General features: G+C 38.2%; 1 protein-coding gene across 2 annotated transcripts in view; it reads left to right on the plus strand.

Moving 5' to 3' along the window:
* The window catches only part of CHCHD3 (coiled-coil-helix-coiled-coil-helix domain containing 3), a 157,118-nt gene that overhangs the window by 43,670 nt on the left and 87,841 nt on the right, over positions 1-25,607 (plus strand). For both annotated transcript variants that reach the window (XM_042815928.1, XM_042815929.1), the window contains exon 4: positions 4,213-4,357. In XM_042815928.1, the coding sequence (XP_042671862.1) occupies positions 4,213-4,357 (145 nt within the window). The remainder of the gene's footprint in view (positions 1-4,212; positions 4,358-25,607) is intronic.

Genomic DNA, 25,607 nt, shown 5'->3' on the forward strand with positions numbered 1-25,607 from the left:
TAGTGGACATTGTCCCAGGTAGCCTGCCTTATCTGCGCCTGCTTGAACAGGGAATTCAGAGATGATGGCACAAAATCCCTTTCAGCCCAAATGATGGGGTGATTCTGTGAGAGCTGCAGGCTGTGCTTTTCATAATAAAGCAAGAAACAATGCGTTTACAAGATGTGTGAAAGAAGTTACCATGTAGAATTCATGAGTGTTGGAAGACCTAGAGGTAATAACAAGATAACTTAATAGTGTAATAGTGCAGTGCAAGAATAAACGCTTTTCATGGCATTAACTCAGAGCTCTGAAGTTCTTAAAGCCAGTAGAAAGGGAGGAATTGTTGGTTTCTGTATATAAGGTTGTATGCTGTAGGACAGTTGAGAGCATGAAATACTGTGAAGTGTGAATCCAGACTTCAGTATGAGTAGGGTTTTGGTACTTTCAAATAGCACTATGGAAAAGTGATAGGTTTGCATCCTTTATTTCAGTAAATAACTGCTGTAACTAGATGGCTGTGTGCTTCTTGAAACAGTATTTCATAATTATTAAAAGTATTTTATTCCAGCTATCAACTCCATAGAAAAATGTATAGCAAGCAGCCTTATCTGCTGCTTCAGCAGCTTTTTTAAAGCTCTTCCTTATAAATGATCAGTGTAATGCATAATGTCTTTCGTCTGTTAACTAAAGCTTTCGGCTTTAACATGAGAGCTGTTATACTGAGCCTTCAATTGTGTTGTAATTAAAAATGCCATTTTAAGTGGTCTGTTTCTATGGCATTCTTGGAGTAGTGGACTTTACTGTCAAATTGTGCTATTTAATTGCTTATCAACTGCAGATACTGAGTTATTTATTTATTTTACTTTTGGCTAGGTAATAATATAATTTATTATGGTAGATTTAGCTGATGTTTGCTTTCATTCAGCAGCAGTACATGTTGAATGCCAGTAAAATGAATCTGTAATGTCAAGGAAGGAAACTACTGTAAGTTGATGCAAGCAAATGTTTGAGATCAGAATGTAGCCGCCTTCTGTTTGTTTCATTAAGCTCCTACAAGCTACCCAATTATGTAACTCAAATAAATGCAAATTACTTCAAAATCCTACTTCTTATTTTAAAACTCCTGTGAATTTAAATCAGTTGTGATGAGCATTTAGGACATTGTGGATGAAAGTTGCCCTAAGTGAAAAAGTCTAGGGGATGCTCTAGGAGGTCAACTAGTTGTCGTTTGTTGTGTAGATATGATGGCATACATTTCTGATCTAGTGGTTGGCAACCCTGCACACGGCAGGGGGTTTGAATTTAGATGATCATCGTGGTCCTTTTCAACCCAGGCCATTCTATGATTCTGCGATCGCATGAATGAGGATTAAGGTAGAATCACAGAATCGCAGAACGGCTGTGGTTGGAAGGGAGCTGAAAGATCATTTACTTCCAGTGCTTCTGCCGTGGGCAGGGTTGCCAGCCACTACATTGGATAGGTAGATAGGAAAGACTTTTTGCCTTCGGGGTGCTGTCATGTGCAAGTCATTACATAATTGCATAGTATGCCTTTTTAAAAAAAATACATTATAATGTCACACCAAAAAATGAGCAAAATTTTTGTGCTCCTTTCTTTGGTTGAGATGGTCTAAGTGCCTTGTTTACAGTCGAGGCGTCTAAAATCAAAGTACCTAATCTATTCTCTAGTGCATTTTTCCTGTGGTAAGCCTGTATTTTGTCTCACCTGTTGGCCCCTAAATGAAGGTGTTGGAATGGGTCAAGTAATAATTGAGCTTGGAAACTATGTGAATGTTCCATTCTCCAGAATATGAACTTACGCAGTGGTCTTTCAGGTAGAGCAGGGGCAGCAGTAAGATTCTTTTGTTTATTTTATTTGTTCATTAGCTTTTTTTTTTTTATCTGGGTGAAGTTGATCAGTTTTTGCAAAACATTTCTGTGGCTTAGCACCAAAACTGGAAGCTGTAGGGTGAGCCAGGGAAAGCTTACAGTTTTGTGGCTGGATATTTATGCTGATGATGTTGTACCTTTCTACCATTATAAGTGTGTTTTTAAAGAAATGGGGAAATCACATTTTTAAGGAGGAAGGATGCTCTGTAATAATTCAGAAAGCTGCTTTAGGGCGAGCTGTTACAAACACTACAGCACAGATAAGATCTTTCCGTTTTTGGTGTGAGTATCTCACATCATTTTTATTGGTATTAATGAGCTAGCTAATATTTAACATTCTTTTATTCATCAGATACTTGGAAAGAACACATCACTTATCTGTTTAGTAATGTCTTCTTGATCTTACATCTGCAGTGGTAGCAAAAGAGGTGAGGGAGAATGGAACATCTCTTTGGCCACTTCAGGTCAGCTGTCCTAATTCTGTTCCCTCTCAGCTCCTTGGGCTCCTTTCTGAGAATGGCCTTGGCCCTTTAGCAGCCTTACAGATATAGTCTGACTTCATATACTTTAATTACTGTGCTGCTGGGTGTAATATGCACAAAGAACCAGGAGAAAAGCATGTACGGGAAGTAAAATCTATAAAGGGTGAGGAAGGAGTTTACTTCAATCTCTGGGAATGTGAAGTGCTTTCTCTGTTGTTTCTCCTAAGAAAAAGCTGCTGAGATGTCTATTTTGACACTTTTTAAACAAAACATTATTTCTCCAATGGAAAAGACGACCAGAATGTTTTGACTGAAGCATTGATTGTGTGAACGATTTGATACACCAATGCTTTTGGAATAATTTGGGGGACCTTGGGAAATCACTTAATGGAATTTGGTCCATGTCTACATAATCAGACTTTTCCTAGAGTAATTGAAGATGCCTCTTAATAAACTTTTTATAAAGACTCCCAGTTGGTTGCTGCATTTCAGAGGGTTGTCTGAGCACTGAAGTAATACATCTTGTAATAGTCTTTTTCCCCCCCACCCCACTTAGATATTTTCCCCGGGGAAGAATCTAATGTACTGTAATGCTCATACCTTTTACAAAGTGACCCTACTCATTACGATTTGCTCTCCGAAGCTCCCTTGACAACATATAAATGCACTGAGAATCCTTAAGCTTTGTCTCCTTCACTCCTGGAAAAAATCCATTTGAAAGCTTGTGTTTAATTCTGCCATTACGGCTCTGAGTTCCTGAATGTCAGCACCTTGCTCTGTGTCACAATGCACGCTCAACAGATAGATTCTAATAGCTATATTCTAATAGCTATCTTACTTTATACCTACTTTCATAAAAAATAGGTGCAGTGTGCATAGTAAATGTTTTGAGTAAAGTTATGTTTTGTGATGTGTAAATGTTCAGACCTGATTGTGGCCTTCCGGTACTTGAAGGGAGCATATAAACAGGAGGGGGAATGGCTGTTTGCAAGGGTGAATAGTGATAGGACAAGGGGGAATGGTCTTAAACTGAGACAGGGGAAGTTTAGGTTAGATATTAGGAGGAAGTTTTCCACACAGGAGGTGGTGACACACTGGAACAGGTTGCCCAGGGAATTTGTGGATGCTCCATCCCTGGAAACATTCAAGGCCAGGCTGGATGTGGCTCTGGGCAGCCTGGTCTGTGATTGGCAACCCTGCACACAGCCGGGCATTGAAACTGGATGATCATTGCGGTCCTTTTCAACCCAGGCCATTCTGTGATTCTTTGAGTTTCTGGGGCTGGTGGTAACTGTGTTAACTCTATTGCAATAGGTTCTATAGCTCTTTTCATTTCCTCTCAAGTTGCTGGGAAATGTTTATTCTGATTGTTTCATCTGTTTCCCAGCTCTGTAAAGCAGGTACCATGTTTAGGTTGATGATGTGTCTGGAGATCAAAAAACATTATCCCGCTGCAGAAAAGAATGGTGATTTTAGGAGAAAGTTGGATTGTGGGGCAGGGAAGAATTTCCTTGAAAAAACATTTCTTAAAAGCAACAAACTGAGTACTCCTCATGAAAGCAAACAGAGCTCTGTACATACCCATAGTACTCAAAGATGCTTTTTCACAAACCCTTGAATGATCAGTGCTCAGTGTGATTTATGAAGTAGCGTTCCTAAGTCTTGTTGATTTGTGTTTTTATATTTTGATGCTTGAATCTGAAATAATCCGGAATTTCATGTGAATTCATGTTCTGCTGTTTTCAAAAGCCTGTAATAATTTGCTACAGGGACGGCTTTCAAAGTGATTGTGTTTACATCTCTTAAAATGAATTTAGATAATAAGCTTTCCATCTGAATTTCCCTCTGTCTTCTGTAGACTGAAACAAGAACAAGAGTATGTACGTGACGAGTTTGGCAAAATCCTGGAACGAGAAAGGATTTCTTCAAATGAGCACCTGACCCGAGCCATCCTTCGTGAGAGAGCTGCGACAGAAGAGGAGCGTCAGAAGGCGCAGCGCTTTGTAAGTTCAGGATCTCGTAGAATGCTTGCATTTCTGAACAGCCATCTCTTCTGACTTGTTTCGAACTATTAGTAGAAGCAGAAAGTGTAAATCACAAGTGTTGCCTTGTGATTTATTTAGTATAGAGTAGTGTGATAGAAGAATAGTTGAATAATAGAATATGATAGAAGAATAGTTGATGGTCTAAGTCAGTCTTTACTATGAGAGTGGTGAGGTGCTGGAACAGGCCTGCCCAGAGAGGCTGTGGGTGCCCCGTCCATCCCTGGTGTTCAAGGTCAGGTTGGATGGGGCCCTGGGCAGCCTGCTCTGATATGAAATGTGCAGGTTGGTGGCCCTGCCTGCGGCAGGGGGGTTGGAGATTCCTGATTCTTGAGGTCCCTTCCAACCCAAGCCATTCTATGATATGATTCTATGAATCTGCTTACTAAGTTGAATTATCAAAGAGTTACAGAATACAAGATCCTCTTCCATAAGTTAATTACTTTCATATTTCAAGGAAGTCCGTAATATTCCTCATTTGAAAACTGACTGTCAGTAACGAATCAAAAAGTGTAATTTTGAAGTCTCCTTCATGCAGAAAACAAGAAGAACTGTTTAACTCTTGTTGATTCCCTCAAACCTTGGTACTGGCTTAGTGAGAAATTCTGTATCAAAGAATCCTATTTTAATAGAGCTGCTGTATAAAAACTTCTGGACAAAGAAGTTACAAAATGCAGCTGCCTGTTTTCTTTTGAAAACTGACTACTGTATATTTCAGTCAATTTCAAATGTCTGGCAGATTCATAGCTTCCTATGTAACATTTCCTTGGTATATTGAGTCTGTACTGAGCTTTCCTAGGAGCGATAGTCATTATGCTCTGAGATACAAATATCACTTAGGATTTCTTCTAAGGTTGCCAAAGTATAAATGATTAACGGATCATTAACAAGAACAAAAGTTTCAAATAACTTACAGGAGCATTCCTTTTGTGGATTAGTTATACCAACATCTATATAAATATCTGCATCAAAGATGAATTCAAAGCTTTCTAAGAGCTACTGGTGGGTAAGAGAGGCTACCAGTCACTTCAGTAAACAATAGCTTTATCTATGCTGTGTAAATACAAATCTGTTGCCTCTACTATCTTTCCAAACCATCTGTGAAATCTTAAATTTCAAACAAATGAAAACCAAACAATAAAAAATTATCAGATAAATTATTAACATTTTGGAATTTGGGGGAAAAAAGGAAAATGGAGGGGAGTTATGTCTAAGATAGAGCTTTAGTCTTATGCCTTTAGCCCTCGGGTTGTTAATGTGAAGAATGGATAAGGGCTTTGTGGTCTCAGCCTAATGGAGAACTGAAGAGTTACATTGGGGTTTAATATTTGCATGACTTACCTTGAACTTTGCACCTTTCACTTAGTGCTGTGCTTTTGTGAAGCATGTGATGCCTTTCTCATCATCCCAATGCCTGAGAGATACCTAATTATGATATGAAAACAGGTGTATTCAGTTATTATGTTGATTGTATTGTTAATTTGCACTTATTCTAGAATTTTTAATTCCTACATGAATCACCTGTGAGGTTTTAAAAAATCCTGGAGTTCTCTGGTGAAGTTCCCTATGTAATTCTGCTGAAACTACTGCAATTTTTTGTTTGTTTGTTTCCACCATAGTTTGTTATTAGCTGTTTATTCATCTAATGTATCCAACTTGAATTTATAACACTTGCAACACGAGGATACATCTGTGTTCTCCGTTCTTCAGGTGGAGTGAGTGATCCCACATGCTGGTTAACTGCTAGAGCAGGTTCATTTTTTTATTTAGTCCAGATTTGATCACATCTGTCAGATTCTTTTTTGGAAAAAGGACTAGTGTTTAGGAAATGTCAATAGCATTATCTTCAATGTTAATTCCTTTGCTGCTAAATTGTTTAAATAGTGAGCAGGCAAAGATGGTAAAACAGGAAGAATGTTTTTGTACAAAGGCTGCTAATTCAGCTTTAACAAATAGACGTGAAATTGTTAGATTGAAGTAATATTTCCCAATCTTAAACCATTTAAAACTGGCTGCTGCTTATAGGTTCAAACAGGAAACTTTTAAGTATTAGAACACCAAAAGTTGGCATTGGCTCTTCATACAGATGAAGAAAATTGGCAAGATGAAGCTGACAGCTAAAAGAGTAAAAGCTTTGCAGGTGATAAGAAGTGAAGATGTCATTTGTCTTTTTAAGCAAACGTGTTGCAATTTTGAACAAAGATATCTACAGGAATCCAGCAGAGCTTGAACAGCAAGGTAAGGCAAAGGAATGCACCCTTAAAAAATTGGAAATAATTTTTAAGTGAGCAGAATGAGCACGTTAGGCTAAATATTAAAAAGCAAACCTCCCAGAATATTAATTGCGACCAGAAGGGTTCAGTCACAGAATCACTGACTATCCCAAGTTGGAATGGACACACAAGGATCATGGAGTCCAACTTCTGGCTCCACACACGAGCACCCAAAACCCAAACCCTACATCTGAGCATGTTGTCCAAATGCTTCTTGAGCTCTGGCAGCTCAGGGCCACGCTCACTGCCCTGGGCAGCCTGTTCCATGCCCACTGCCCACTGATGCAGAACCTTTCCCTAACCCTCAGGCCATATCACTGTCACCAGAGAGCAGAATGTGTGTGTGCAAGCCCACAGACTCCATGGAACTGAGATCCCAGCAAGGACTGTAGAGTCAGAATATCTCTGGGGAATGTGATGTGTGATCAGAAGAGATGAACCCATAGCAGCAAAATAATTCCGAATTAATTCTTTCGTATATGCCTTTAAAATGGAGGAACTTTGCAAGCTGCCTTGCCAGAAGTTTTCTTTGCAGAGATTTCCTCAGACAGAGCCATTGATCTGAAGATTCAGTAGAAAACACTAAGGAAAATTGATGGTTTTACCAATAACAGCTCTTCAGGCCTGGGTGGTATTCATGAAGGCTTTGAAAGAAACTTGATGATAGATGAGCTAATGATAGCTGAGCTACTTACATGCTGTGTAAGCTCTTAGGGGAAACTCCCTCAGTACAGGGTGAGGAATTGGCTGATGGGATATCAGCTTCTTAAAATATGATTCTGGGGGAGATCCAGACACATAAAACTCAGCAGTTCTGATGTTTGTACCAAGCGAGGTAGGAGTGATAAAATTTAGAGTCGCATTTCCAGATCCTCAGGTGCAGAATGTGCTTGAAGTTGTGCTTGAGAACTATCTGTAGCAGTGTAGCATGTCAAAAATATTTCTTTCTTCCATACCCTTAGCACATACAGGGTGATATTTCTTCTGTCCATCCTTCCTGAGGGAGGACTTCATAATGGATTAAGGCATTTATTTCAGGCTGACCACAGAAGAATTTTGATACGGGATTGACCCCCTCTGAGTCTGTGTAGTGTTCCATACTTGTGACTGCTCCAAGAATACTTACATTGTGTTTATGCAGGCAGCAGATCTGTCTTCCTTCTCACTATTTGTGGTTGGAGGCCTTCACTACACATCTAAGCATTGTGGATAGTTGAGCTGGGCACAGTGTTGTTGAGTGCCTTTCAATGCGGTAGCTTTGCCATAAACAGCGTATTGATGTTCCATCACTGCAGTCATTGTGAGAGCCAGGGTGAGACACAGAGAACATGTAGGAAAAAATCAATAGTTATCCAAAGTGCAGAGGACCTGTTGTATTTCCATCTCCTTGTAATGACCTGGAGTTTACTGTTAACATGTTTGCTTCACTGTCTGGACTGAAACAAGCTGTCATTAAGACCCTATATGTTAGAAAATGCTTTTATTGAGCTGCCAATGACATTAAAGTCTCATTTCCCTTTGAAGAGGCACAGAAATATTGTTCTGTTCATTTGCTGTAACCATAACATTAAAATTTGATTACTGCTATCATTAGAAATCTGTATCCATACTAATATAATTATATATATTTCCCCATGTATTGTTCAGGCTTTCACAGAAGTACCTGCTAGAGAACGAAGTCTGGCATTGCTGAGGTATTTTCCTGTTGTGTAAATTATTTGCTATATGAGAGAGTCTATTAATAAGCTCTGTGCTCAAAAAGTCAAACTGGCAGAAGTATCCTTACTTTAAAAAGCAGTTTCTGCACTTCAGGTGTATGTGGTAATCAATCTATTGGATTTTTGAGGTAGGTGTAGAATTCTTTTTTTTTCTTTTTCTTTTCTGAGCACTGAAATCAATAGACAAAACACATTCTTTGATATGTTAGAGCTGAAGCACGTTGAATTATGATAGGAGTGAATTTGAGCTATTGTCATAATTGAATACGTTTTGTTAAAATGGAGCGTTTCCATCTCCTCTGTCTCAATGTAAGGATATTTTCCCTGTCATCCTTGGGTGGCACGTCCATATCACTGCCTGCGTGTGCTGTGCAGCCTTTCCTTTAGTGTTGCATTTATTTTTCCTGTCCCCAATTCATTAGCTTTTTCAAGAGGAGGTCCTCTATTTTCTCTAAGCAGATTATGTGCTGACTCTTCCTGCTCTTTCCTAACAGTCCTGTGCTAACCATATTTTAAGGATGACTTCACTAGAAAATACCAGGGGGAAGAATTACTAAACGAGTTAAAGCATTAGTTCTCAGGAGAAAAGAAGTCTGTTTACAAACCTGCAGTATTTATTACATACCTCATTTAGCTCATTCATCATTTTAATAGAAAAATGAATCTTTTTAGATGATTCTGAAATAATTCGAGGTAAACTACATAGCCTGAGGCAAAACATGATTGCTTACTGCAGAGAGGACGAGGCTGTTTCTGGGAAATACGGTATGATTGGTGGCTATAATTTACAATTTATGACAGTGAAAATACTAAAGGCTCACATTCGAAAATTAGACTTAAGATTTGAAAACAACACGGTGCAGAGCTAAACCTAGTGACATTTCTTTTGTCTCTCATTCTTCAGTTTTATAATGTAGAAGTATTTGTGCCCTTTGAATGCTTATATTTTTTCAGATCTACTGGTAAGATTTGATTCAGTTTCACGTGGTACTTTGTTGCCAAGTGCTTTTTCCCTTGCCATTTAGAAATAGCTGTTTTGTTGCAGCAAATGATCCCTTTGCCTTCATGCTCATGATGTGGGAGAGAGAGTAAAATTCCAATGAGGGAGAAGAAGTTGTTTTTGAATGCTGAGGATGAGATCTACGGGTCTTTTATTGGCTTTGTTTTGGGGGAGAGGGATTTGGTTGCTTTTTTACAGAAGCAGAATACACTGAAACAATCATTTACACTTTAAAAATATTAAACTCCATTGCACTTTACATGCTTATCTTCATTTGAATAAACACGATGTTATGGATATGGCTTATGCCTCTCCTGACACACATTTATTTTCTCACTGACTCTCCTTCTCATTGGCATTTCTGATGCAGCTGTAAGGTGTGTAGGATAGGAATCTGGCTTTCTGTCTGTTCTGGGATGCTGTATACATGATACGAAACTACTGCACGAACAAGAAGGTGCTGCTATGCAAATAGAGATCAGAAATGTTGGTTTCCAGCAATGCAAGAAATGGGACTCACTACCAAATATTTGCAAACTATGAGTGGTTTTCTTATCTGGCCGGATGTATGTGCCTTGAGGAAATGCCCGTTTGCATGTTTAAAATTACTTTATTAATGAGTGAACAATCTTTTCCCCCTTGATGTAGTTAAACAGTAAAAATAATTTAAAATAGCCTGTGGGTGATCATAATGTTGTTGCTGTAGGTTGTAATCCAAGTATGACCTCTGTCATGTCAACAGTTAATGCTTTATTTCATCTCTGAAACTGCCATTAAATGCCCATGAAGTAGAATAAGAAATTTCTTACCTGTTTCTCTTTTCTGCCCCTTCATAACATCTTAACTGACATTAAAAATATTTGTTTCAATGGAACAATACAAATAATTTTCTCTTTCCTCTGGTTTTTGACTTGACAATGTTGTAGACCTATAATTTTTTATTCTTATATCTAGCAATCATTTTTTTCCCTCAAAGTTAGACATATAAGAAAAAAAAAATACAGTAAAAATAGAAAATTTTGAAGGCAAGGAAAGTGCACAAAGTGAATATTTATTTCCCTCGAAGTTTCTGTTTGAATGGTGAAATGTGTTTTGTTAGTCAAACAGCATTTAAGAGCTTGCTTTTTTTTATTTTTAAATTCATATATAGCAAAACCCAAGATACTTGACAGAAGCAAAATTAATCACTGTGTTATCTCAGCATCCAGATGAAGATCTAGTGCTTTACAAAGCCTGCTGCTCCATCAATTTGTTCTTTTGGTTGAATTCAAATTGAGTTCATTTTTATAGATTCGCTGCATAATACTCTCCTCTCTCCTCCCTCATTCATTAACCAATTTGTTCTTGCTACTCCCTTTTTATTGAACAGCTAACAAAATTGCTATGCTATCTTTTCAAATGAATGTCATCATTCCTTGTCATGCATGGGCAAAAAGTAAGCATATGCATCCTTTTTATATGTACATTTGCTTCTTCCAGAGAGAATACCCATTTCTACCCTCAAGATATCATGAAAGGGATGTTTTAAATAACATTCTTAAGGAGTTTTTGGCACAATGCTTCTATAGACGTGTTCCTATCCAAACTCCATTTCAGGGCACGTATGCACTGCTGGTTGTTGGACACAACAAAGGCCACAGAGGACTTGAAACATAGCACATATACAGTCTCTTTCATTTCTTCATAAGGATTTGCCAGCTCTTAAGATTCCCTTTCTGACTTTTATTTAATATCTATTCACTCTGAATTTAGGCTGATTTTGGCTGGGCAGATATTTCTGTTATGTCTCCTTTAGAATACTTTAGTTACCTTCCTATCTTTGGGTTGAATTACAAGACTTAAGAGAAGAAAGGGAGGAGAAATGAAGAGCAATTTGTTTTACTAATGACCTACCCTTAACTAATGCCAGGACTCTTGGACACAACACATGGTGGACACAACGTGGGTGTTTTGTTTGGGAGCACCATCTGAGAGAAGGGAAGCAAACCACTGAAAGAGTATAATTTGGACGATATGCAGCAGTCTGTACCTTGAAAATAGTAATAAGGAAAATCAGTAGGTTGATTAGTGGTGGTGATGTTGCTGTTCTCTGGTGTTCACTCTGTATTAGAGTTTTTCCTATAATCAGGACTCTACATGTTCTGTTGTAAGCAAACTCTGAGACAAAAGCCATTCTCTTGTAAGTAGAAAATACTAGAATGAAGCTAGAAAAAGATCAGAAGAGCGATGAGGCAATAGAACAGGTTGTCCAGAGAGGTGGTGGAAGCCCCATCCTTGGAGACATTCAAGCTGGAGCAAGCTCTGAGCACCTGATCAAGCTATGGATGTCCATATTCACTGCAGGGGAGTTGGACTAGATGGCCTTTAAAGGTCTCTGCCAACACAAAAGATTCTGTGATTCTTTAAAATCTTGAATTGGTCAGTTTCTGAGGAGATTGATAGCATATGTTCTTCCAGTATTTATATTTACAACTGTGCCCAAGATTGGGTTTCAAATTTGAGTATAGTTAAGGGTGACAGGGTGATAGGTTAGTAGTTAATTTAGTTTATGTTGTCCTTTTTAGGAGAAGTTGAGAGTCCACTTTCATGTTTGATCTACGCTGGAAACCCTTTTTGCATCTAGGAGCCCCATTGCTGTATTCTTTTACATCTGATTCCCATTTAGAAAATGAATGTCTTTTCTATAAGGGGAAAAGCAGTTTGTTTTTATTCTGTTTTGTTTTGCTTTCCCACTGAATGCTTATTCTGTAGTACTCTCAATTAGGGAATGGACCGTTATGCAGGCTGTAAGGCATGGGAATGACCTTCCAACCCTCGTACCAACAGGGCAGTGTTAATGAAGTATCTTCCTGTTATGCATTTCTGCAAGTTGTGTGTTTGTATTCCTGTGTTTGTATGAGGGAAAGAAAGTGCATTTTAGAAAAACTCTGTTAAATATCTTCAAACAAACAAACCCTTAAACTTTAATGTTAGAAAGGCTGAAGTGAAAGGACTGTCCATATATCAACATTTTTAGCAGGGATGTCATATTCTCCTTACAGCAAAACACAAACAGGAGTGGTGCTGGAAAAGGTTTTTGTTTTTGTTTTTGTTTTGGTTTGGTTTTTAACTTTCTCTGTTCTTTGTGCACTTTGGCATTTCTTTATTTATTAGTACAAAGTTGGTTGACTTGTATTTCTGCTCCGAGTTATTGAAATAGTACAACTGCAGTGTTTCCATAGGTGAAGTAAATGGTGACTGTGAAATACTGTTGTATGCCCTGTTTATTTTATTTTTGTAGTTCAAAAACAGTTTTTAAGATTGAAGAGACAGGTTCTGTTGCATCACATTCATTTGTCTGAGTTACCACCTTTGGCTAGAAGCAAGCCTGCAATAGATGACATGTAGTCTTCAGGAAGAAAAGATTTAACCTCCCACCACGGATATCATTTTATCAGTTTATCAGAAGAAACAATTAAATGCATTAGATGGCACTTTTTGGTCACAATTGCTATTAGTACTGTCACTGCTGTGTGCTTTAAGGTACTTTAAGTGAATCAGTAATTATATTGATAGAGTTGATAATAGTGTGAATTCTAGAAAATACATTGTGACAAGGAATGATATTTTGGGGAAAAAAGAAGTTACAGATTGAAAACTTTCTCACTTTTTGATGGGATTTCATCAGTTCTGATTTGTAATTTTGGTATAATCTGTCCTTTGGTTTAAGCAGAATATGACATACCTGTTGAAATTACTGATACGTAGACTGTCCTTTCCCTCTGTCTTTTCCAAGCTGTTGTATATCAGTCCTGCTGGCTGTCTAGCAAAAGGTGAAGTTCTTAGATATTGTAGCAATAGGTGCTGACATATCCAAAGTAGACGTACGCAAATCCAGTTTAAAAGGATCTATTAGAGGGTGAGGAAGGTTAAGTCTGTAGGTTTTTATTAAGATTTGTTTCTTCTATCCAGTATTACTTGTATTGTCATAGAATCATAGAATCACCGAGGTTGGAAAAGGCCCTCAAGATCATCCAGTCCAACTGTCCACCTGTCAACAAAAGTTCTCACTAAACCATGCCTCAACACAACCTCTGATCATGTATTCTACAACAGATTTGCTAGCATGTGCATGGAAAAAAATACTTTGCCTCATGGATTTTTTAAAGGAGGGAAGACATTAAAGTGGAAGGGTTGATAAATTGGGGACGTTAATATACCATTTTATTTAAATAATAAAAACTATTCTCTTGACAGGCCTATTCTCTAAAGACTGGAAACTGTTTAATTTCACAGTTCCCAGTAGCACAGTATGTCATTTCTGTCCAGCACAGTGGAATGGAGTTTTTAGCTGGAAATTCAGTCTTCTTTGAAGAAATATATGGATAATAGTCTTCATATGGACATTTGCATGCGTGTGTGCATGTAATGTAATCTAGTGAGTTGAAGCCAAACCATTCTCTTTTCATGAAGTAGCTGCTGCTTAAAAGTATATGGACTTCAACACATGGTCTACAGAACATTTTTCTTATTTTACATGAATTTTGAAAGCAAAATCTGGTTTCAGTTGTTAAGTCTGCTGTTTAAGCCACTTCGTAAGGATGATGTAGTAGAAAAGCGTCAACGCTCACTTTGAGGAAGCCATGGTAAAAGATAATACTGTGTACTTGTTGCATTACTTTTTGATTGATAGGGCTGATGCTTCTAACTTGGCTTTCATTTTGGCAGATCCTGCAGCCTGTTCACGTAGTGATCACCGCATTGTCTTTTTCTTAGATCTTTGAATTCAAGTCAGGTTCGTAAATAAATAAATAACAGATTTTCCTTCCTTCTCATTTTCTTAATTATCATGCAGATAAACAGTGGGGTTCATGACATTAGGATAAGTGTCTTATGATTTTGCCTTGGATAAAGAAGCCTGTGCAGTTCTCCCTTTCCCCCCCCCCTTGGGCTATGCAGCAGTAATAAATGAGCAAGTCCAGAGTACTTTATGATAGATAGTTAATGGTGCTGCGCCTGAGCCAACAGGCTTGTTTCCGCAGCAGCTGTCACAATTCATAGTCATTAGCATACCTTTAATGGTTACATTTCAAAATAATTTCTGCCAGAGCATTTAGCATACATAAAGGGAAAAAGCCGTGACATTGAGGAAGGAGTTCTAGAGGTGTAGATGAATTTTTTTAGACTGAGTGTATTACTGGAGAACAGGCATTCAGAGGGTGTAAGAGTGAATTGAAAATTATTAAAGTAATTTTGGAGGTAAAATACCAATCGACCTTCAAGGCCTATTTGTGACCAGGAGTCTATCTTTAAACCCGTGAACATCCAGAGCCTTCTGTGCTGTTTTATCGAGTGCTTCTTACATTTACATCTGCAGAAAGACTGTTCCGAAATCTTCTTTTCGATGGGAAGGGAATAGTTGTGTGTGACTGTGATACCAAGTCATTTCTAGCTTGTAAGGCAGAACTGAAGGGCCACCACATGTTCAAATCGAAGTCGTGACGGCAGACATCACAGCACCAGCTTGATGTATCTGCTATTTTGATGTAAGAGAAGAAATACGTGCATCTAATATCTATTAATGAAGTTTTTTGAAGGCTTTTGAAGATAGGCAGGAAGGATGATGGGAGGAGGGGTAATGAGCAAGTGCCACATCTACCTCAGCAACAGGGGATCTAAGAAGTACTCTGATAAATAGGTTGGTTGGATTTTTGTTTTACATTGTAATAACTCATGTTTTAATTTTCCTTCTCACTTTTATCTGTCTGTTTAAAGCATGAAAAGAAAAATCACAGTTATTTCTTTTGAAAGCAGTGATGTTGGAAGATACTGAACTTGAGAAAATCCTTCTTTGAACACACTACCTACAAGCAAGCAGGAGTGCCTATTATTTTTCCTTCTAATTTGCTCTCTCTAAAATATCATTTAAAATTTGTATGTGAGCAGATTTGACCCTAACAAAAATAAGGAGTATTAGGTATGAAGGTAAACTTTCATTCCCCTGAAGCAGATGTTTTTACTTTTCAGCACCTTTCCTCTGCTGCCAGTTTTATTTCCACGTTCCCATTCATTTTGGAGATTCATGGAAAAATTCATTTGTCTTACTGCTCTAAATCATTAGCAGTTGATTGAGACTCATTGACTTTGAATGCAGTGCATTAGTTGTAGCAGGAGAGGAGGATGCCTGCTTAATTATTATTACCCATTATGTCAGGGGTGTGACCTTAGAGTGAGGTCACAACCCCTGATAGATCTCTCAAAATCTGCCATATGTTTGAAAAATCTGTTGTTTTCTTTTTTGATGGTCAGTCCTGGTATGTTAGGGAAAGAACATCCGTGTAGCCTTAAGAGTAAGAGATCTTCTGTTGGAAGATGAGCATGGAGTATTCTGTGGAGACTGAAAACTGGGATGGCCCAGATTAATAGAAATGTTGATCAGAATTAGCACGCTATCCATGTTTTATCATACAAAGCAGGTTTTGAAAGGACTTCAGTGCCTGTTGTAACCAGTGGCTAAATTGTTGGAACAGATAGGATGAATTTATGTTGTGTCATTGCTGCCCCATTTAAAAATTTGATAGTTGCAGTGCGCTCAGCCACTGGGCAACTTTAAGATAACTTTTTGATTTTTGCTTGGTTCATTTGACATTCTTGACCATAATTCTGGTTTCCCCTATAAGCAAATCTGTCAGTTGGCTGGGATTACTCAGATTGCAGAATCAATGCCTTCGAAGTTAAATGTTTTTCTCTCTTAGTGATGCTTACTGTTAATGTAAAAAAAAATCAAACCGTAAGTATTGTGAAAGTTAAGGCATTAATGTTTTTCAGTCAGAATGCAGAACTGGTGAACTTGTGTGATTGTATTGGTGTTCATTTCTGTACTCTAGCCTCACTTTCAAGGCATGTAATCTGAAGCATTAGCTTATCTGAAAGCATTGTGAACTGTTTTTTAAACTATTAAGTCATTTGTGTTGTCTCACTGTAGTGGCCTGTAGCAAAATGTGTGTGGACTATGCAGTGTTCAGGGATGGGATTTAGCAGAGGGTTATTAGAGTTAGGGATAGCATGGCTGAGTTGCAGTTGGATTTGATGATCTTTAAGGTCTTTTCCAACTGAACAATTCTATGATTCCGTGATGTATAATAGAAAAATCTGGGTGTAATTATAAACCAGGAAGCATTGACAGTACCACACAAGAGTGTAAAGGTGGTAAATATCTTAGATTTAAATATTACATAAACACAGTGTTTAGAACTGAAGTTCAACAGATAAGGAATGCCAGATAAAATAGCTTCTGAAATCATAATTTTGCTGTTACCACTGTTTTGAAGTAGCTTACTAGACTGTAATTTTCTCTATTAAAAAAAAACAACAACAAAACAAAACAAAACAAACAAAAAAAAACCTTAAAGAAAAGCTTTTTTTTTCTGTTTATCTTTTCAAAGTCACAAATAAGAAAAGACCTTTAATTTCACCTAGAACTTAATTACTGGGGAGAGGTGTATAATTGTATTACCACTTAAAAAATGGGGCCCTTTGAACCAAATGAGGTTCAACAAGGTGAAGTTGCATCCATCCCAGATATGAGTACAGACTGAGAGAACTCACTGAGAGGAGCCCTGCAGAGAAAAATTTGGAGGTACTGGTGAGCTGGACATGAGCCAGCAGTGTGTGCTTGCAGCCCAGAAGGCCAATTGATCTTAGAATCATAGAATCATGGAATCACAAGGTTGGAAAGGTTCTACAAGATCATCTAGTCCAGCCTTCCTCCCATTCCTACCACAAGCCACTAAACCATATCTCGAAGCTCCTCATCCAGAGGCCTCCTGAACACTGCCAAGGATGGCAACTCCACCACTCCGTTCTTCATTTTCACATCCTTCTTTTCATTTTATTCTCACCACCTTCTCTCTTCCTTTCTTCTTTCCCTCTACAACCTCCAGGTCTGTCAGTTCTTAGTTTCAGGATGAGGTACTACTTTGTTTCAGTGATGCCTGGGAGCTAATTGTACCTTTCACTTCTGCTGCCTGATATTACAATATTTTGGACCTAAAGGAAAGAAGAATTGCAGGAGAAATCTGCTTTAACACCTGCAGCCCTTGCAGGATTCCTGCAGGTAGTCAGGTTGTACATATTGGCTTGTGGGAGCGTGCACATGATGGATGAAATTATACAGAACCATATTGCCATGCTTCGACAAAAATTATCCAACCTGAGCTGTGCTTTTTTTAATTTGCTTTTTCCTCCAGAGGCTTACGGACATAGTGAAGTTCGATTTTGTTTTATTGGAGGTGGAAGAAGAAAGTGCCCTGATGTGATCTGGACTGCTTTCCTGGCTGATAGCAGTTTCCTTTGGAAGCTATGTGAATGCTGGAACCTAAAGAAATTTCATTTATTGTTAGTAGAGAGTGTTATCTCTAAGTGAATGGAATGCATTTGGCCTAGGCCTTCAGAAAAGTTGGAGGTGATGTGTAACATCTTTAACTCTTTTTCTCTTGCTTCAGAAAGTCTGTAGCTTGAGGCTCTGTAGAGCTGGAAATGAATGGAAAGCAATCTTTTTTTTCTGGGGGGATGACACAGGTGGTACAACAGCAAGGAGAAAACTTCACCATTCACAGAGCTTGTATTACATTCAGGTTTACTTTTGAGAGTGTACAGGGTGAACAAACTGAAGCAGGGACATCTCCAATCTGTGCTGCCTTAGATGCTAAGCATTTAGATTTTCCTTTCTTACTGCTGGCTGTCCTCCCAAGTATTGCTGCACAGCCCATTTCAAGCAGAGGTAGGTTTTCTCTGCCTACATTTTCAGCAAGGCGTGGGTCTGATCAGCTGTGCCAGAACTTTGCACCCTGGGATCTCTTTATAACTGAGGGGAAATGGGTATGTTGGGGGTGTGATTCTGACATGTTTCAGATGTCAACTTGATGATGATGTTGATTGCCTTGTAGAAGGAGCTTAAATGTGTATGTCTTACTGTATAGATTATTTAGGCAATTAAGGCTGTTTGGACCTGAAACGTAAATATCTTAACCCTTCCTGCATCCACGTCACACAAAATACACTTACAATAAATCAGAAAATGAGTCATAATGAAAATTACTCCCATGAGCCTTGTTTTTTTATGACCTTTGTCCTTAATTTTTTTTTTTTTTTTTTTTGAAAGCTTTGTCTAATGCACCAGAATAAATTACTTCTTCATAATCATTTGTGAAGAGCTGGTGGGAGCTACTGGTTTTGCACTGGCTACCTAAATCCCTTATGATGCACAGTATGTTCTGTAGTTGCATCGTTTGGAGGTTTTAACTGTGAAGTGTTTAAATCCCTTTTGGTTTTGCCAATGGGTAAGCACAAATTCCTACTCATTCATATGTTCTGGGGGATTGGAGCACATTCCTCATGACTCAGTGACTGAAAGTCGCAGTGGGAAATGAAAATTGATCTTAGTGCACCTTCCCATAGCAGTGGTTTTGATGCTGCAGTGTTGGACCACATGTAGGATGTAGGGCTTTTCCTGTATTTCTGAAGGAACTGAGTCTTGTGACTTATTTGAAGTTCATGCAGTTCAACAGTGCATTCTCTGCAGGGTGCTACAATAACACTTTAAGATAATACCATATAGGTTATATGAGTAATTCCTCAAAGTTAGAGTTTATAAAGAACAATTTTTAAAATGGTTGCATCTGTCATGATTGTAAATGGGTCGGGGATGTTTCTGAGTGCAGAGCTGACAGCAACAACAAAAATCAGAACTTCTGCTACCAGTGAGGAGAAAAAAACCTATTTTATACTCCATTAAACTGTTACACATCATAAATAATTTATGCTCACCTTGCTCTGTTCAGCAGCAAAGATGATAAACTAGTCATTCTACGAGCATTTTAATGAATATAATAGTTTTCTTGACTTTCTCTGAAACCGAAACCCTGGTCATTATGTATATGTAAGTGGGTTAAATTATGGGAATATGTTTTAAAATGAGTCGTTCAGTCTTACTCTGAATTCCACAGGTATAGGAATGGATCCAAATTTTGTGTAGCTTCCTTCATCTTATTTACAATAGTAAAATTTATATTAGTTATTTCTGTCATTCCGAAAAGTGTGTAAACACCTCCCTGCAATATTGTGACATTAGAATATTCCAGTTGGAATATGGGAATGTTAGTTGTTTCATATGGTTTGTAATAAACTTTCAGATAATAGAGATATTTTCCCTTGGCCTTTGGGGTTATTTTGTGTTATGTAGAATTTTGCAGTCGAGTTCAGATGAAGTTTTCAGAAGTATAGGCAGTTAGCTTTATATTCAGATATTTATGCCCATCTTTTGTGTGGTGTTTGGTTCTTCTGAGTATGCTGCTTGTATGTTCCAGTGAAATGTGCTTGATGTTCTGAAAATCTAAATAGCTGAAATTGTACTTCATTTAGCATTGCCTCATTTGCTTTTGTTAATGAAAGTGTAAAATGTGATATTCCTAGCAGGTAGCAATCTGGTCAGGTGAGTGATTCAGTAGAGGAGACGGGGACTCGTACTTGGCTTTCAGCATCACTGCTGAATTTAAGTGTGAATCCAGAGTGTGCTGTTAGTAGAAATTGCTACTCAGGTTCACATTTTGATAGTGTGAATTCCTCTTTAAACTTTCTATTGAAATACCATCAACTTTTCCCCCATTTTCATATCCTGTGCAGTGCCTTGAAATCTACTTTCCAGTGCTCTTGAACGTAATAACTGAAATCTCTTTGGAGAGAATATTCTTTCTGACAATTAACTTTTATTGTTGTTTATATGTCTAGAGAAATTACAGTGTCTGATCCATCACCGATACTCCTGATGGAGCACTGCTGTGTATGTGTAAAGCTCTGTGTATTTCCTGTCAAATGGGGATTAGTTGGCTTTCGTCTTAAATGCATCACCTTCAACTGATTTAGCTTTAAAAAACTAATCAAGCAGTTTTGTTTCTTAAGGAATGAACAGGTCCATAATTGCCTGTTAATAAATCTGTTTTTGCCCATCATTTCCTGCTCCGTTGTAATTTTTTAGACTTTTCAGATTGGATGAACTATTGCAGAAAATAGTTTGCAAAGAATTAAATTCATGGTACTCTGCCAGTTGCTTACTTTGACTAAGGACTGTCCTCTGACAAATTAGTGATCGTTCTCTTTCTGTAGTACATTGCAGAAGCAGCAACCGCCATATTAAATCTTAATCAATAACAATGTTTCACTAATTACAGGAGCGAGTTTATATATTGGATAAATTGCTGTTTGCAAATGTTGTATTATATTAACTAAAACAGCTAATTACCAGCAGCAGAATAAACATAAGGTTTGCTAAAAGCTTCCATCCGTAGCTTGGAGCATTGCTGCTGCCTGGTATTTCAGTCAATGTGGAAAATAAGGTAATGACATTATAAATGCATTTATAATGCAGGACAATTTCTTCTAAAATGCATGTAAGTATTATTGCTTTACTACGAAATATGATTTATTTAATGCATTTCAGCCCCCATAATATTAAGATATAATTGAGATGGGGGGGGGAGGGAATTGCATGCAGTCAGAGCCTGCATGAAAGTGAATCATGGTCTAAATTGCTTGTAATTTTGAAGGCACTTTGGGGAATCGTGAAATTTATATAAAGCCATCTTCAGTTTAAAAAATGTGAAGAAAACAGCCATCCAGTCTTTCAAGTTTTATTTGATTTTAAGTATTTTTTGTACGCAAATGAAAGGCTGGATCAGAATGAATAAGCGGAGATTCTAAAGTCTTACACACATAAATAGATACCAACCCTGGAGGTGTTCAGGGTGTTTGGACGTTGTGCTGAGGGACATGGTTTAGTGAGAACTCTTGGTGATGGGTGAACGGTTGGACTGGGTGATCCTGTGGGTCTTTTCCAACCTCGGTGATTCTGTGATTCTATGATTCTAAGATAAAGAAACAAGTCCAACTCTGTAGATAGACATTAATAGTGATTGTTCAGTAAAACAGCCAGCAGTGCGGTGTACCTTGGATAGAACTACTAGCATGGGCATATAAAGGGAATGAATGATAACACAAATAGTGCCAGTGATCTTAACTGGAAATCATTTAAATGCAGCTGGGAGTTCTGGTGATTATTATTTTGAAAGACTGAAAATCACAAGTCTTATCTTCATCGTTTAATTACCTGCTAAACAATTGCTAGTGACTTCACTAAATCAAGAAGCTCCCAAAGAAGTAACACAAATAACTGCAGCCATGCTTGAGCAATTCCAGTTTCCTTGGTAGTGGCCACCAGCCTGTGCTTGGCCCAACATACATCACCGGTTGGAAAGGCATCAGTAGTTTGACTCAGCATGTTTTTTGGTCCAAAGATGTAATAAAGAACTCTTAGTAACCCATGTATCTGTGGCAAGATTCACTGTATCTCAGTAGATGATAAAACTAGTTTTTGTAAAAATTATGCTGTTTTTGAATTCATGATATGTAGAATAATTAAGCTTCTTTTGGATCAATGACTTCATCCTTTAAAGATGTGTAATTTCTTCTTGTGTCAAATAATTTAATAAGCTTGTGGAATATAAATAATGTATCATTGCCCATCATTCCAGTTGGCAGCTAGGATGTCAAAGGGCTGAAGCTGAAACTGGGAGCCATGTATACACCTCATCTCTGCCCTTTCTTACCTACACAGACTTCACTCTCTTTGGTAAGCACTCTTCTAGGTCCGGTAGTAGTAGTGGAGAATGCTACAGGCTCCAGCAGCCCCTCGCCATTCCCCCTTGCTAGAGGTGAGTGTCCCTCACCAGCTGGCCTAGTAGCAATTCAGGCAAGCTCTTCCCTAATTTGCTTTGGGCAAAATCTATGTGCTGAAATAGTTTAAACTGCTAGAGCTAAACTGTTTCCCTCGCTGCCAGATTCACATGCACAGCTCTGCACTGCAGGCACATCAGTGGGATCAGTAACCTTTTCAGTGGGAGCAGCTGCACCTGGAAGATGATGTTGAATCTCATTTGACCCAAATTAATTTAAATCTCTTCCAATGATTAGTTACTTTGTTAGTAGTACAGGCTGGAAAATTCTGAGGCTTTCTGATATTAACTCCAGATTACTGGATGTAATCACGTTTTTAATAAATGAGAACTTTGTGGCTGGCAAAGCACATTCAGTTTTATTTTGTTTCATTAATTAAAAAGCATGGTGAGGATGAATGATAAACAAAAAGAATTGGTAGCTTGACTGAAATGCTGCAACTCACTTCTCTCTGTATACTTCCTGCACGCTGTTGTCAAGAGATTTGGTAAGGATTGATTAAAATGGTTTGAAATAAGGCACTGTCTCCGGAAGTTCAAGGTAATTGCTATAAGTACTTTTATTAATAAAGAGAGCTTGCATAGAATGAATTCTATCTTGGGGGCCCTCTAAGGGCTTTTACAAGCTAAATATATAATTAACTGCATTATCTCACGCTATTCATAGATACAATTTTTTGGTGCGTGATAGAACACAGTAGCAATTTACTGTGTGTAGACGTACTATGAGGAGTTTCCTTTAAATGTGAAGAATATAATACTGGAGTTGTCAAAAAGCAATGATACTAAGTTGATTTAGTGCTAGACAGAGAGAGGGGGGCAAACGGATATAAAACCAATCAGCAGCACGGGTTCAGGTAGGCAAGGCAAATATTGGACAGGACATTGCTTTAATATCTACTGTGATTTGCAAGTTTGCATAGATTCTTAATGCTATCTATTTGGGACCTTAACTTCATTTTGAAGCATTAATTGCAAGCCTATTGCTTTTTAACATAATTCCATATTTTTTGTTAAATCTAATCTGGTTTAACAAGTGACAGTTGGACTTGATGATATCGAAAGTCTATTCCAATCTAAATGAATCCATGATTCTATGACTCCAAGGTGATAACTGCATTTATTTATTTATTTCGGAGTAGCTTTGTGTAGAAGCCACAAAATTTGTAACTTAAAGTTGCTGGAAACTGCAGGAGGAGCACATGATGATGGATGAAGCAGAGTGGATCTGCTTCTAGCTGGGAGCTGAAGTTACTTCAGAATAACTGTAAAATGAAATGTCCCTCAAAAATAGTCTGCTCCAGCTTTGAGTATTCAAGACTAAGTGTTGAAGGGTGGTATAAGAATGGGAAACGTAGTACAGTCCGTGAAGTAGTGCAGACTACTGTGGTATAACGTGTGGAATAAGTAAAAGAATGTAGATCATCCTTAGTACCCTTGCACTTGCATCTCCTTATAGAAGGTAATAACCAGACTTAAAATGGACTGATTTAGTTCTTTTTCTGTACTGTCTTGGTTCTCATGTATCAGTGGCTTCCCCTCCTGTGTTTGTTCTGGGGACGCTGGATTCTTTAGTGAAGAACCTCAGTGATCACCTCTGGCTGCTCCTCTCCCAACCCTCCCAAGTCCTGTCTCTCTACCTGATGATACCTTGGGCTTTCCAATAAACTTGATGACCACATGATGCCTACCTGCCAAGTGGCCAGCCGAGATGTGAGCTCAGCACTGATGTCAGCTATGTCACCTTTATCTGCTTCCTCTCCCTTTTCATCCCCATGACTCGCTATACCACTTAGAACTACAGAATAATTAAGGTTGGAAAAGCACACTAAGTTCATCTTGTCAGCCCATTGTGGGGTTGATGGGGACAGTCCAGGTATGGCAGCAGAAGGTTTGCTTTTGTTTCTTGGCGAGCAGCAAATACAACAGAAGTGCTGTTGGTTGATGCCAGGAATGTTTTTCTTGGAAACGCCTAACAAAGCAGTTAGAGCTTATTTAAATATACTGAAAACATAGTGTGCATTTCTACAGTGTAACAGTTTTATTGGAAACTATTTCTAATGTGAAAAATAAAGCTTTTTTCCCTGAAGCCCAGTGATTTTTGTGCTCTTTAAGCCTTCAGCTAGTTGTTTTCACGACTCCTAACAGTGGGAAATTGGCTTCTTTTCTCACAACACCTACTTGCTCAGTAGGAATATTGCTTTGAAACATGCTGACGTGGTTTAACGTGGATGCCTTAGTGTATAGGTGCCTGCATCTGAGCTTCACATTGTCGTCATTAACGCAGTATCTGAGTGACTGTGAGAAGAGAGGTTTCTTTTTACTGACTTATGTTGTGCTGGGTGAAATTGCTTTCTAAAAACAGAGGTAGTTCTTATGCTCCATATCTAATTGCTAGGTTGTTATGATGGATAATTTGTGTGATCGTACTGAGGCTTGGATCTAAAATGCTGTTTCAAATAGCATATAGAAGTGCATGCTTTATCAAGCTGTGGCCTTCATAAAATTTGACTTCATAATTGGCAAAATTATGAAATAAATGGCCATTGATACAGCAAGATGGAAAAAAATGGTGGCATTCTCAGTGTCTTCCAACCATTTGTTCTGCAAATGGTTTGGAACGTTGCAGTCTTTTTAAACAGTTGGTCTTTGTGAGTAGTGGAAATTAAAGGAACTGGGGCAAAGTGTACAAACTAACATCCAAATTCTTGGTGCTAATGGTAATTTCTCTGTCCCAGCCTGTAACAGTCCCTAACAGCAGGTATAATCATGATAGCCTTGGGTTGGAAGAGACCTCAGAGATCATCCACTTCCCGCCCCTTTGCCATGGACAAAGTTGCCGACCACTCAGGCACATCCAAGGACAACCTGATCTAGTGAAACAAATTTTCTTTTGCCTAAAGGACGTGGTTTGTCACGAACATCATTTAATTCAGACCTCAGACTTAACTGCTAGGTGTGATACGTGCAAGTTCTTGGGTTCATGCCAGATATAGGAGGTACGTATTTGTGCTATGTGCTAAAATGCATGTAAATGTCTGTGAGGGGTGTACTTACATACGTAATTTTTTTTTTTTTTTTTTTTGCCAATTTGCAAAATAAGGAAGTCTCAAATTCTGAAAACTGATACAATTACAACACTAGTGTTTTGTCCTTCCTCAAGCAATACGGAGATACAGATTTGCTTCCAGGGGGAAATAAAAATCTCGTTTTCTAGAGCAGAAGGTTATTGAGAAATACGCAGGGCATCTCTGTATGCGCATATTGTTTGAACTGTCATTCTAAAGAGTAACAGCTGTATTTTCTAGTTTTCCTGTGTCATGTTCTCTTTTTATTTTTTTCTGGCTTTGCTGTGTAGCTGCTGTCAGCTTGGAATCCCCCATGTGGCAATTCCCTGCAGTGCAGCAGCCAGAGTGCTTTAATTTGCAGAATTCATCACTAATATCTTTTGTC

Source organism: Centrocercus urophasianus, unplaced genomic scaffold (assembly GCF_019232065.1).
Source record: "Centrocercus urophasianus isolate 14NV4802_14NV808 unplaced genomic scaffold, USGS_Curo_1.0 seq_15, whole genome shotgun sequence".
NCBI lineage: Eukaryota > Metazoa > Chordata > Aves > Galliformes > Phasianidae > Centrocercus > Centrocercus urophasianus.